The sequence below is a fragment of the Nomascus leucogenys genome, chromosome 8 (genome assembly GCF_006542625.1).
Source record: "Nomascus leucogenys isolate Asia chromosome 8, Asia_NLE_v1, whole genome shotgun sequence".
NCBI lineage: Eukaryota > Metazoa > Chordata > Mammalia > Primates > Hylobatidae > Nomascus > Nomascus leucogenys.
The window spans coordinates 97,072,833-97,087,379 of record NC_044388.1 but is presented as its reverse complement, the minus strand read 5'-3'; the positions used below and the strand labels follow the sequence as shown (position 1 = coordinate 97,087,379).

Below are 14,547 nucleotides of genomic sequence, written 5' to 3'. Positions count from 1 at the left end.
AGGCTCTTTGTCTATATTGTTTTTATCCCACAAAAATCCTTTGAGGAAAATATTGTTATCTCCATTTAACTGATGAACAAATTGAGGCTAAGAAAGGTTGTATCTTGCCCATTGTCACATACATAGTAAGCTCTTTTTGAACTTCATGCTCTTTCATTCAAACTGCAAACCTCTTAAATGTCTTCACTGAGTTTTATTTTGATATATCCTCTGCAGTTATCAAGGGTTAATGAAGAAAGAAGTTTTATGAGGAATGTTCCTGCATTTTTAGGAAGGCCACGTGGCTTGTTCATTAAATTGCAAAATGTGACTCATTTTTCTTTAGCATCTTCCATATGCCAGGGTCTGTGCTAAGTGCTGGGACTACAGCTGGAATGAGAAATGATTCCTGCCCCCCAGAGCGCTTTCTTAGCAGGACAATGGGAGGTGGATTCTCTTTGTGGTGACTAGTGTGGGCTCTGCAGCAAAACTTCTGGAGTTGGGATTGCAGCTCCACTTGTACTAGTTCTGGGACCTTGAACGCATTACTTTCTAAGCCTCAATTTCCTCATCTATAAAATTAAAATAACGAAAATAGACCTAACATAGAGGATTCTTGTGAGAATCCAATGCAATAATTCATTTAAAGAGCTTAGTAGCATGCTGGGTACTCTATCAGTAGAATGATCAATGTTACCTTTTGTTGGACATAAACCAGTGATCACAGTAGAAAAATTATCTGACACCAGTATGCTAAAACTCTGTTGTTTTGCTCATAGATTAAAAAGTATCAAAACTAGACTGGGAAGGGAAGGTGGAAAGAATTTCAGATCATACTTCCCTGTGGAGCTAATGTTCAATATATAGTTGATTAAGAAATTACATGTTAGTTATTCTTAGCTTTCAGTTCCAGGAACAATTTTCTCTCTTTGGGCAAGCTGGCATGCTATATTTTGCTGGTGGATAAGATTTATATAACCTATTTATTTCACATCTTATAATGACCAGGAAGCTTACAGCCAAATTTAATGCTTTCTTTAATAAGATTATACAAGCCTAGGGTTTGATTAAAATCCTTGATGATTTTTAACTTTCTTTTAAAATTTTGATAGTCTAATTATGTCTTTTATTTTGAAATATTCTTTGAAAGTAGATACATTCTAAATAATCTACAAATAGTCTTCCCCTGGAAACTCTGTATAAATCCAAATTTTCTAAATTACAGGTACCATTAGCAGACGAAAGGAGTTCCCATACAGGATACCATTAGATTTGGTCCCCAAAACCAAAATCAAAAGGATTTTGAGTGTAAAAGGTAAATTAACAAATGCCATTTTTATTTCTCATTTCACTTGGAGCTTCAAACAAAAATCAAACATCCTCATGATTATTCTGTTTCTCCACTTCCGTGTTCAGTAGTACACACAAATCTACCTTTAGGAGTGCTCTACCCCTACCCATCCCCACTTTCAAACCTTTGATCACTTTTCCCACTATCTTCTTCCAACTGCCTGATTTACATGGAGATTCATTCTCCTCTAATGGAGGGTAGGGACTGTCACTGGCTCGAAGATGTCTCTAAAATGGGGGTCCAGTTGCTTCTAGACTTAAAGAACTTTCCATGGTCTTAGTGGCCAGTCCTGCTCAAGAGAAGGCCTATGGCCTGCACATGGCCTAGAGAGAACAGCACTGCTCTGCTGAAGTACTGGTCCCAGAGGGGTTGTCTTAGTCCATTTATGCTGCCATAACAAAATAACAAAATTTATAAATAATCCAAATTTATTTCTCACAGTTCTGGAGGCTGGGAAGTCCAAGATCAAGGCACCAAGAGATTGGGTGTTTGGCAAGGGCTGCTGTCTGTTTCCATGAGGACATATGTTGCTGTATCCTCCTGTGGCAGAAAGTGGAAAGGCAAAAGGGCAAAAAGGGGTGAACAACCTCCTCACACCTCATCTATAAGATTATTAATCCCACTCATTACGGTGGAGCCATCATAACCTAATCACCTCTCAAAAAGCCCAACCTTCTAATACTATCACCTTGGTGATTAGGCTTCAGTGTATGAATTTTGGAGAGACATATACATTCAAACCATAGCAGGGGTTCTCCTCCCCTCGGATACATTTGCAGTGGTCATATTTGCACAAATGACTAGGTTTTCCCTAGTCTCCAGGCTTTACAATTCAATAACATATTACCAAATGATAGAATGTCCTGACTACATTTTATGTCAGATAAAACCCTAGAATCACAAAATGTTAGTACTGGAAAGGATCTTTTTGATCATGTGCAACCCTGTTGTTGGATATAAAAGAAAGTGGCATGTCCAAGGTTGCACAGTGAGTTATAGACAGAGTCATGTCAGCACTCCCTGTTCAGGCTCTTTGCTTTGCTTCCTGGGAGGGATTGGTAAATATGGTTTATAATGTCTAAAGCTATCAGGTTGAATGATAACTAATTTGCCATGTTCTCTTGCAGCAATCAGTCCACTGTATTACATTACCTACCACCATATTTTAGTGATTTTTAAAGTCTTTTTTTTTGTTTCTTTCAAATTCGTGTTCCTAACCAGATCTTTTTTTCTCACCCCATTTCTGAGAAGCAAGTCAACTGCCTAGATGAAAAGGGAAGAACCATCTCTAGGTGGTTGTTCTTCTCTCTTGAGAACATACTGTTAGAAGTTAATAAAAAGCAATGTGTCTACTTTGATCTTTTTTGTTTCAGGACTGCTTGTAGGTGAGATCTTGTCTGCAGTTCTAAGTCAGGAAGGCATCAATATCCTAACCCACCTCCCCAAAGGGAGTGCAGAGGCGGAGCTGATGAGTGTTGTCCCAGTATTCTATGTTTTTCACTACCTGGAAACAGGAAATCATTGGAACATTTTTCATTCTGACCCATTAATTGAAAAGCAGAAACTGAAGAAAAAATTAAAAGAAGGTAAAAAAATGTTTTTCGTATAAAAATTGGATGATTTTAAACTAATATTTTTATTAAACTAATATTTAAGTTGTGAATTATAGAAAACTTTATAAGAGAATTTTAGCAAAAAAATCATGAGATGGACTCCACTATATAAATAAATATTATTTCTGTAGCATTTTGGCTCAACTTACCAAAATGCCTGGATGAGAGCCAAGGCACCTGCATTCCAAACTACAGAACACTTCCTTCCTTTTTGAATGAGATCAGAATGTTGTACTTGGTGAGTCCCAATTCGAGCAATTAATATACTTCTTTTGAGAAGTTCAATGCTGGCCACAGAGCATATGCTTGCCGCCCAGCACCAAAGGAAGCTTACCATTCTCAGGGGCTGATAAAGCGTTCTTTGAGTAGAAACGGAGGTCTGTGAAGCACCGTGTTCTTTTTCTTGTGCCTCTTAGGGATGTTGAGCATTATGTCCTACAGAAATGCTGACTACTCTTACAGCGTGTGGAAGGGTGGAAGTGCTAGCACTTGGTAAGTAGAAGATTTTGAGTTGCATTTTCATATAGTGGTTAATTAACTAAAGAATAATAACCATAATGGAAACTCCATTCCTCCAGTTGCTCAGGCTAAAAGCCTCGTCATCGTTCACTCCTCTCTTTCTCTTACAATTCACATCTGATCCAGCAGATATGGATTCAGAATATATCCTGAATTTGACTACCTCTCACCACCTCCACCACACTATCCTGTTCCAAGACACCTTCCTCTCCCACCTGGATTCTTGCACTAGTCTCTCTTAGTCTTCTGGGTTCAGCCCTTGATCCTCTTCAGTATATACTCAACACAGCAACTGAAGTGACCCTGTTAAAACATATGTTAGATCATGCCACTCAAAACCATTTAGGAGCTTCCCATCTTACCCAGAGTAAAAACCAAAATTTTTATTGTGATTTACAAAGCTCTATATGATCTGGCTCCACCTCATGTCTCCTACTTTATCTCCTATACTCTCTTTCCCTCCAGTTCAGCTCCACTAACCTTCCTCAAACACACCAGGCATGCTTCCACCTCAGGGCCTTTGCACTGTTTTCTCAGTCTGGAATACTCCTCCTTAGGTATCAGCATGACTGGCTGTCATATTTCCCTCAGGTCTTTACCAAATGTCACCTCAGGGAGGCCTCTGCTATATCATAATGTCTAAAATTGCAATCCACTCCCCTCCCAACACCTCATATCATTTCTTTTCTCCTCAGCGTGATTACTAATGTTCTTGCTTATTCCACTATTGTGTAACTCCCCCACTGGAATGTAATCTCCATGTGGGAAGTCCTAAGTATCCCTAGTGCCTGGTACCTACCTGGCACTAGTAGATGCTCACTCAATAAGTATTTATTCAATGAAACATAACTTCCAAAATTCTGATGATTTGAGGGAAAGATAGTCTGAATTAATTAAGAGTTCATATGGCAGTCTATTTTCAAAAAATACTGGCTAGGTGTGGTGGCTCACGCCTGTAATCCCAGCACTTTGGGAGGCCAAGGCGGGCGGATCATGAGGTCAAGAGATCGAGACCATCCTGGCCAACATGGTAAAACCCCGTCTCTACTAAAAATACAAAAATTAGCTGGGTGTAGTGGCACATGCCTGTAGTCCCAGCTATTCAGAAGGCTGAGGCAGGAGAATCACTTAAACCCAGGAGGCGAGGGTTACAGTGAGCCGAGATCGCACTATTGCACTCCAGCCCGGGTGACAGAGTGAGACTGTCTCTAAAAACAAAACAAAACAAAAAAAAAAATCGTGCTATGACAAAATATTTAATAAAAACGGTGTGCCAGCTGCTTTGTAGGTTCTATATGAAACATATTTAAGGAGTTTACAACCTAGAATACTTTTAGATTTTTTTCTATTTTCTTTTTTCTTTTTTTTTTTTTTTTAAGACGGAGTCTTGCTCTGTCCCCAGGCTGGAGTGCAATGGCACAATCTCGGCTCACTGCAACCTCGGCCTCCCAGGTTCAAGCAATTCTCCTGTCTCAGCCTCCTGAGTGCTGGGATTACAGGCGCGCACCACCACACCTGCTAATTTTTGTGTTTTTAGTAGAGGTGGGGTTTCACCGTGCTGGCCAGGATGGTCTCCATCTCCTGACCTCGTGATCCACCCACCTCGGCCTCCCAAAGTGCTGGGATTACAGGCATGAGCCACCATGCCTTGCCAATTTTTTTTCTTTAGCTATTGAGATCTCCCAGAATTTTATCTTTGGCCCTCTTATTTTCTGTAATCTCTCCTGGTACGATCTCATTTTTGCCCATGACTTCCATAACATCTAGGCCAATGGGCCCCTAATCAACGTCTCAAGGCCTAACTTCTTTCCTAAGAAGTTAGGAAATGTCCTAGATCCACATTTCTAGGTTTCTGGGAGCCAAAGGTCCTTCAAGCACAATATGTGCCAAATTCATTATTTTCTTCCTCAGGTACACTTCTCTGTTTCTTTACTCAGTGCACAACAATACCCTGCCCTTTGTCCCCCATTGATCAAGTCAGAATCATCAGTTGGTTTTTGATTCCTTCCTTTCCTTTTGGCTTTATCTCTGATCAGCTACCAAGTTCCATAGATTATACCTTAGAATTAGGTCTGACCATGTGTAGGTGACACACTTTAAAAGACACACAGGGCCAGGTGCAGTGGCTCACACCTATAATCCTAGCATTTTGGGAGGCTGAAGCAGGAGGATGACTTGAGCACAGGAGTTCAAGACCAGCCTGGGTAACATAGGGAGACCCTGTCTTTAATAAAACAATAAAAATATAAAAAAATAAATAAAAGGCTCATAGACCCCTGCAGAACACCAACCAGAGGATAACCCAGGATGCAGGAGTGGGAGTGAGTGTCAATGAAGACTGGAAACTGACACAGCAGGACCTGGGAAATAGATGCCTGGAGAGCAGAAAGCCCCACAGGAAGGTGCAACAGCCTCTCAATAAACACTCAGAGCCTTTCGAGAGTTTGGGGCAAGACTGAAACAGACCCAACTCCATGAGTTCCTTGAAAGAAAGAATAGACATAGAAGAAAATGTCTAGCACCTAAATACCCTCAAACTTTTCTTGAGAAATACAAAGCAGATTTTTTAAAGTGCAAATATCATTTATATTAGCAAAACCCAAAATTGATGACGATGAACATTTTTTGTATTTGTCTTTTTTTTTTTTTTCTTAAAAAAGAACATTGTGGATATTGAAGTTTCTCTTTAACTACAAGCCTCCATCCTATTTCTGTTTCTTTCCCCCAAGGGCATTCACTATCATGAGTTTATGCATCTTTCCAGAACATTTTTAATATTTTATATAATATATATATACATGAAATCATATAGATGTAACTTAACTCCAGTTTGGCTGCTCACTGCTCAAATGCCAAACTCAAGAGGCTAGGGTTGGTGGGAGGAAAAGCAGGTTAATTCAGGAGCCAGCAACCCAAGGAGATGGCAGACTAGAGTCATGAAACTATCCCAAATGCCCTAGGCTGGCCAGAGGGATTTTAAAGAGGAAGGGGCTTGGAAAACTATGTGCAAGAGTTAGCTACATACAGGTCAGCGTGTCTTGTTCTGATTATTATCTTGAGTAATGGGCCATCTAGTGGTCAGCTAGACTGGAACAGGTTTGTAGATTAACTGCTCAGTATTTTTCTTCTCCAGGGGACATTTCGCAACCTTGATTTTTATCTCATGGCTAGTTCCTGGAATTCTTAAGCAAGGACTGTTTAAGAAAGTTAAGCATTGTAAAAGAAAGAATGGTTATTTGCTTCCAAAATGAAGTGATGGGTTTACAGTCCCTTTTTGTATTTCTAAATGATTATAATTAGTATCGTACTATACCTATCATTCTGTAACTTACCTTTTTCTTTTAATACTTTTTAGTTATTTTAGATCTAGTAGTATAGGTAAATATAGCTCACTCCTTTTCATTGCCATGCAGTATTTTATTTTACAAATATATCACATAGTATATATTCTTTATATATTCCTATCTTGATGGACAACCATTTCCAAATTTTAATATTACAAACAATGTGATAATGAACATCTTCACATGTCTCTTTGTGCACATGTGTGAGAGTTCCTCTAGGGTATATCCCAGGAGATAGAATTGCTGGAACATAAGGAATGCATATTTACAGTTTCATCAGATTTTGCCAGATTTCTCTTCAAGGTGACTAAAAAATTCTTTTCTACTCTAAATTTTTAGTCCCAGACCCTACTGTAAAACATGAGGAACTAAACTAGACCATATTAAGCACTTGTAGAGGTAGCCTAGGGTCTGGAACAAAAGCAAATCAAGTAGCCTACTTCTTTTTTTCCTCCAAGTCACACTTAAAATTTGAATTTCAGGGCAGTCTCCAAGGGACAGGTCAGTGGGAAGAGTAGAATGCAAAAAGCTGGAGCGAGTTGTATTTGCTTTACCTTTAGGGAAGTGCTGTCTAGACTGTCACTCCTTAATGACACCAGGGATGAGACACCCAAGAGTACCAAAGAGAAAGAGAGATAGGAGTAAGAGCTTATAAAAACCAGGTGCAGTGGCTCACACCTGTAATCCCAGCACTTTGGGAGGCTGAGGCGGGTGGATCACCTGAGGTCAGGAGTTTGAGACCAGCCTGGCCAACATGGTGAAACCCTGTCTCTACTAAAAATACAAAAATTAGCTTGGCGTGGTGGCACGTACCTGTAGTCCCACCTACTCAGGAGGCTGAAGCAGGAGAATCACTTGAACCTGGGAGGCGGAAGCTGTAGTGAGCCAAGATTGTGCCATTGCACTCCAGCCTGGGCAACAGAGCGAAAGTCCGTCTGAAAAAAAAAAAAAAAAAAAGAAAGTAAGAGCTTATACCTATTGAATACTTTCTATAATCTAGAACTATTTTAACTATGTTCATATATTTAATCTTTATAATTGATCCCAAAGGACGAGTCCATTGTTTCTATTTATTGCCATTGCCTTTTTTCAAAGATGTAACTAAAGCACGGGGAGGGTACATCAGGGGCCAAATAGATAAGTGGAGAGGCAGCCTGGCCTTATAGGTAAGTGGAGAAGCAGCCTGGCTGTATAGATAAGTGGAGAGGCAGCCTGGCCGTATAACTGCGCTCATATGCCTTTCTAGCCTGCTAAAAGAAGAGAGACTTCCAAAAGCCAAAATCCAAAGAGAGACCCAGTATAAAATGTGGGCCAATCTTTGAAAACGTGAGTGTCCTTGAACCTGAGCAATCCATAGAAGTATTTCTCCTCCTTGAGAGCAGTGTGGGAGGATTAAAAAGAGAGGAGCTCCCAATTCTTACCCCTAAAAGTCAATAGAATAGAAAATAAATTTCTGATATTTCTAGAGAAAGAATTAGGAAAAGGCACCTAGTTCTGGAGGGGCAAGTTCCAATTAATATAAAAAAAATTTTTTTAAGTAAATCAATTAGAGCAAAGACTGAGAACAACCTAAATGTCTACAGAAAGGGAAATGGCTTAAATAGCTTTGGTGCATCTGTACCAAAATACTATAATTTAATGTATAAAATCACTTGTAAAAGAACAAAGAAACATTATGTATTAATATAGATCTATAAGGCATATTACTAAATGGAAAAAAAGCCAAGTACAGGATAATGTAAACATTCTCCCACTATTTTGGTGTGGTTGGGATGGAAAGGTAGATGGGAAGGCTATATCTTTTATCTACTATTTGGAAGAATGCACAAGAAACAATGGTCATCTTCTGTTGGGAGGTGGAGGGGGACAGGGACTGCTAGAAGGAGACTTTTCATTATATATCCCTTTGTGCTTATGGATTTCTTTTTTTTAAAGTTCTGTCACTCAGGCTGGATGCAGTGGCAGGATCTCAGCTTACTGCAGCCTCTACCTCCTGGGCTCAAGCAATTCTCCCACCTCAGCCTCCCAAGTAGCTGAGTCTATAGCTGCATGCCACCACGTCTGGCTAATGTTTGCATTTTTTGTAGAGACCATGTCTCACTATGATGCCCAGGCTTCACTTTTGGATTTTTGAATCATGTGAGAGTTTTACCTCTTTAAAAAAGATGCTTAAAATACATTTTAAAAATGAAAATGAAAAGGAAACACAAATTTTTTAAGTGGGGGAAGTGGGAGAGCAAGTCAAGTGGTCTGAGTCTCAGATATTTGAGGACCTGGGGAGTGGGGCCTCCTGGGCGACTGAGAGAGTGAAGAGATGTTATGGGGGGCTGAACCCAATCCTCTCTGATACTCTTTGATGGGTATTAGTAGAGACTTGAAATTGCTTTTTGACTAAGTAATAATGATCATTAAAATTTCCTGTGGGGTAGTAAGTTCTGTGTCAATAGCAGCACTCGAGGACAAGTGTGATAAACACTCCAGGGACATTGGGAAAGGGGACTTGGGGCCTCAGATAGGAATTTAGATTCCATGGCATGCACAAATTTTACGATCTAGAATTTTATGATTTACTCTTTCATGTCTCATGTTCATAGGTCAATGCCTTGACTCAAAACTATTTATTTTATCTCTGTTATCTTCAACTTTAGAATGTAACTCTTATCATCAGGAATCAATTTTTAGCTTGTGTGCTAGCTAAAAATGTTGTAATCACAGAAGATGTGCTGTTCACATTTGCTTACCGAATATTTTGGAGGTATTCCAAAAATCTTCCCTTCCTTTGTAAAATGGTGACTTACTTTGGAATTGTATGTTCTAAAATGTTATTTTCTTTTAAAAAATAAAGTTATATAAACTAATTGAAAGCCAAAAGGGATTCAGCATTCTAAATATTTATTTATTTGATTTTGTCTCAAAGGTTAACAGCTTTTGCTTTAAGAGTACTTGGACAAGTAAATAAATATGTAGAGCAGAACCAAAATTCAATTTGTAATTCTTTATTGTGGCTGGTTGAGAATTATCAATTAGATAATGGATCTTTCCAGGAAAATTCACAGTATCAACCAATAAAATTACAGGTAAGGAAACCAAATGCACAAATTAGCAATAGTTTTATTTACAGTTTGAGTTTTATTCTCATCCGATTATGGGAGGATGAAGAAGAAGAAGGAAAAAAATGTAATTCTGCAAGAAATTCCTTTTGTGAACAAGCAAAAAATACAAAGGTCTTTCCCATAATATCTGAAGTGAAGCGATCTTCAGACCGTTCACTAGAGATCAGAGAAGTGATATCTTAGACCTCTCATTTAACGGGGCGGAGGGAGATGGGTAAGTGAAGGCACTCAATCGAGATAGACCCAGAGCTTATTGAGAAATGGGAAGCAGGAAGGGAAAGAGTGGGAGATAAGGCTTAAAACACAGAGTAGAGGCCAGGTGCGGTGGCTCACGCCTGTAATTCCAGCACTTTGGGAGGCCAAGGCGGGCGGATCATGAGGTCAGGAGTTCAAAACCAGCCTGATCAATATGGTGAAACCCCGTCTCTACTAAAAATACAAAAATTAGCCGTGCGTGGTGGTGCGCGCCTGTAGTACCAGCTACTCAGGAGGCTGAGGCTGGAGGATGGCTTGAACCTGGGAGGCGGAGGTTGCAGTGAGCCAAGATCACGCCATTGCACTCCAGCTTGGGTGACAGAGTGAGACTCCAGCTCAAAAAAAAAAAAAAAAAAAAAAAGCAGAGTAGAATCAGGTCATTTCACTTTAAAGACACCATTTCACTCCCCTTTTAAAACATTGTTTCTTTTTAGGGTACCTTGCCTGTTGAAGCCCGGGAGAACAGCTTATATCTTACAGCCTTTACTGTGATCGGAATTAGAAAGGCTTTCGATATATGCCCTCTGGTGGTAAGTAAGAGTTTTCTTTCTCTCACACCCATCATCTATTTCTGTACTATATACTGGAGGGGCCACCAATCAGAAGACCTTTTGTTTCAAAGGCTTCTTTTCCTTCTTTCCAATAACTTGAAAATAAAACTCCAGAATTGAAAGATTTCAGAACAATGATAGATATTAGAGACCACCTAGGCCAACCTACTCATCGACAGTTGAGAAAGCTGAGGACTGTAAGTAAGGTGAATTCAATTGCCCGGTGTCACAGGTTAATAAATCATAGAGCTGGGTCTAAAACTGATAGCTGGGACTGTGATGGGAGAATGATCCAGTGCCCCCAGCTTCTCTGTCTTATCTTTGCTAAATCCTGCTTTATATGTTACTGTTACCCTATGGTGAAAGCATTCTGTATCATGCAAGTACTGAGGATACGCAACAGCAAATGTGTATCCTCCAAATCCTTCCAAACAACATTTGCTTGGAAACAGGGGAGAAAAGTGATGAGCCACCTAAGTAAATCAACATAGAAGATTTCCAAGGTTGAGATGGAAAATCTCAAGTGGATTTACAAAACTGGAAGCACAAAACAAAGCCGTTTGTTTTCAGTTTGTTTCAAAAGCTTAACAAGACAAAATAATCAATGAAGACTAGTTCCCAGGCACCTAGTGGCCACATGGGTGAGAGATGCATGTAGAGGTGGGAGAGAAGGAGACAGGCAGGGTGTTAGCAGCATTGCAGCAGGCTTTCTCCGGGCCTACTTGTCCAACACAACCATTTTGGTGGTGTCAGGACTAGTGATCGGGACTATTTACCCAGGCATTCTTAGGATCTAAAAGTACTTTGGCAGTTAGGGTTTCTTTCTGCTACTTATTGTTTTATTTATTTATTTTTTTAAGTGTAACTCCTTTTGAACCTGTGTGCCTGTTGCAACTACGCTGAGAGGGAACAATAGAAGTTGCGTCTATGGGCCGGGTGCGGTGGCTCACGCCTGTAATCCCAGCACTTGGGAGGCCGAGGCGGGCGGATCACAAGGTCAGGAGATTGAGACCATCCTGGCGAACACGGTGAAACCCCGTCTCTACCAAAAATACAAAAAAAAAAATTAGCCGGGCGTGGTGGCGGGGCGCCTGTAGTCCCAGCTACTCCGGAGGCTGAGGCAGGAGAATGGCGTGAACCTGGGAGGCGGAGCTTGCAGTGAGCCGAGACCGCACCACTGCACTCCAGCCTGGGCGACAGACGGAGACTCCGTCACAAAAAAAAAAAAAAAAAAAAAAAAAAAAAAAAAAAAGTTGTGTCTATGCTCGGTGCCTTTTCTTCCTGGAGGCTAGGTCTGATGGTGTAATCAGAAACTAAAGGCACAAAACCTCTAAAAGGAAAGTGAGAATTCAGAGGCAAAAAGCTTAACCTGATTTGGACAACCTCATTGTCCCTTCCAAGATTATGCTCTGCTCCTTCTCTCGGAGGGATTTGCTTCACTGAGAAGCCATCCATTTCCATTAGGTCAGTCCTCTTTTCATCACCATATTGCTTGCTCCAGGATAGTGGGATCTGAGGGTAGTTCGTATCAATTGATAGGTGGTTGCTTGACGTAGAAACTGAAGTATCTTCTCTTGTTTCCAGAAAATCGACACAGCTCTAATTAAAGCTGACAACTTTCTGCTTGAAAATACACTGCCAGCCCAGAGCACCTTCACATTGGCCATTTCTGCCTATGCTCTTTCCCTGGGAGATAAAACTCACCCACAGTTTCGTTCAATTGTTTCAGCTTTGAAGAGAGCAGCTTTGGTTAAAGGTATAACTTGTTCCGTACATTTATTCAGCGAGTGTTCACTAAGACATAAAGTCTGCTAAATCTGGGAAGTGGATGGTGACATGCAAATTTGAGTAAGATGCAATTCCTGTCCTCAAGGAACAAACCGTCACAATACGATGTAATGTGTGCTGTTATTCATTCATTTATTCATGCATTCATTCAGCAAATATTTATTCTTTTTTTTTTTAAGACAGGTTCTCGCTCTGTCACCCAGGCTGGAGTGCAGTGGCATGATCGTGGCTCACTGCAGCCTCGATCTCCTGGGCTCAAGTGATCCTCCCACCTCAGCCTCCCAAGTAGCTGGGACTACAGGTGCCCACCACTGAACCCAGTTAGTTTTTTTTATATTTTGCAGATACGAGTCTCACTGTGTTTCCCAGGATGATCTTAAATGCCTGGGCTCAAGCACTCCTACTGCCTCAGCCTTCCAAAGTGCTAGGATCACAGGCATGAGCCACCACACCTGTCCTCTATTTATTCCTTTATTCAATAAATATGCATTGAGTATCCTATGGACACCCTGGACACCCCCTGTATACCTGGCACTATTCCAGTCTCTGGGAATAAAGGAATAAACAAAACAGGCTCCCCAATTTCCAGGCCTTCATGAAACTTAAATTCTAACTGGGGAGACACAAACATGATAAATAAGTAAAGCTTTATGAATAGGTGGTGATGGCTGATATGAAGAAAAATAAAGCAAGGAAAGAAAATAAGGTGAGAGGATGCGTTGTAATTTTAGACAAGCTGACTGGGCTTAAGTTTCACTGAGAGGATGGTGTTTGAGTCAAGAGCTGAAAGGAGGTGAAGAAGCAAGTCCTGTGGCTATCTGGAAGGATATACCTGGTGGAGAATAGCACGTGCAAATGCCGTGAGGCATGGGCATGCCTGGTGCTCCAAGAATGGCAAGGAGGCCAGTGTGACTGCAGAGGAATGAGAAGAGGAGTAGGAAGTGAGATCAGGGAAGGAAAAGGTGAGGGAGCAAGGGAAGATCATTTAAGGCGTTAGAGAGACTCTTCAGGGCTTCTGTAAATGGTTGTGCAGTAGACAAAGTACCTAAGCAATCAAGTGAATCGAGGCTGAAATCTAGCCTGTGCTCCACTCCCCCGGCCCCGTACCCTAGTTTAGGGCTGCTTCCACCTAGAGCAAGGAGTGCCCATGTCTTATCCACAGCAATGTGCTGTGGGGACCAGAAGGAGCCCTAGAACTTTAATTTCAGCTTTGAGAGTGAAAAGGGGAGCCACTGGGGGATTTTGAGCAAAGGAGTACGTGACCTGGCTTATATTTTACCATTTTACCAGGTTTGCTATAAAAGTATGTGTTTGGTTTTGAAGAATAAAGATACTGCTTCCTATAGGTCAAGAGACAAAAAATAGAGAGTAGCAGTGATTATTAGAATGATTGGGCACTTTGGAGTCCTCTTCTAGTTAAGGCTTTATAAATCTTACTGAGGTTTATGACCATCTACAAAATATGATTTGTGCCATCATTTTAAAATTACTATATTTTAACATATGCCTCAAAACCACTTGTATGATACTTCAAAAATAACACAAAAGAAATGTCTTGGATATTGTGAGATATGGATCATAAAATCATAGAATTTAAGATCTAGAAGGGAACTTAATAATCCAAGAGTTGTTCCAGTTGGGTTTCTTTAAAATCCTAAACTCAACTCCTCATTTTAAATACAGCAAATCTGAGACTCTGAGAGGAAGGGTCAATATCATTTTCAAGGTCATGCAAATAATGTAGTTATGAATTATAAACATATACATCAAAATTTTTACTAACCTTCAAATGTGATTGCCAAATATACATTACTTCTTAAAAAAAATAGTTTGTTCCAAAAAGGGTTTGAGGTTTACAGGTTTAAATAACAAATATAATTTACAGCCTAATTTATGAAAAGTGCTGCATGTACGAAATTGTCTTGAGTGCTTTAAATTGGAAAGAAATAATGAAAGACTGAACTAAGGCCTTAGGGTTAATCTCATAATTTCCAGGATGTAAATTTTCCTATCAGGGAAAAAGGTTCTCCAGTT

The 14,547-nt window shown here is 40.2% G+C and overlaps 1 protein-coding gene across 2 annotated transcripts in view; it reads left to right on the top strand.

Annotated features, from left to right (window-relative positions):
* C5 (complement C5) overlaps window positions 1-14,547 on the top strand; it is a 129,274-nt gene that overhangs the window by 88,976 nt on the left and 25,751 nt on the right. For both annotated transcript variants that reach the window (XM_030817725.1, XM_003264071.3), the window contains exons 23-28: window positions 1,205-1,294; window positions 2,704-2,916; window positions 3,360-3,435; window positions 9,724-9,883; window positions 10,609-10,704; window positions 12,310-12,481. In XM_030817725.1, the coding sequence (XP_030673585.1) occupies window positions 1,205-1,294; window positions 2,704-2,916; window positions 3,360-3,435; window positions 9,724-9,883; window positions 10,609-10,704; window positions 12,310-12,481 (807 nt within the window). The remainder of the gene's footprint in view (window positions 1-1,204; window positions 1,295-2,703; window positions 2,917-3,359; window positions 3,436-9,723; window positions 9,884-10,608; window positions 10,705-12,309; window positions 12,482-14,547) is intronic.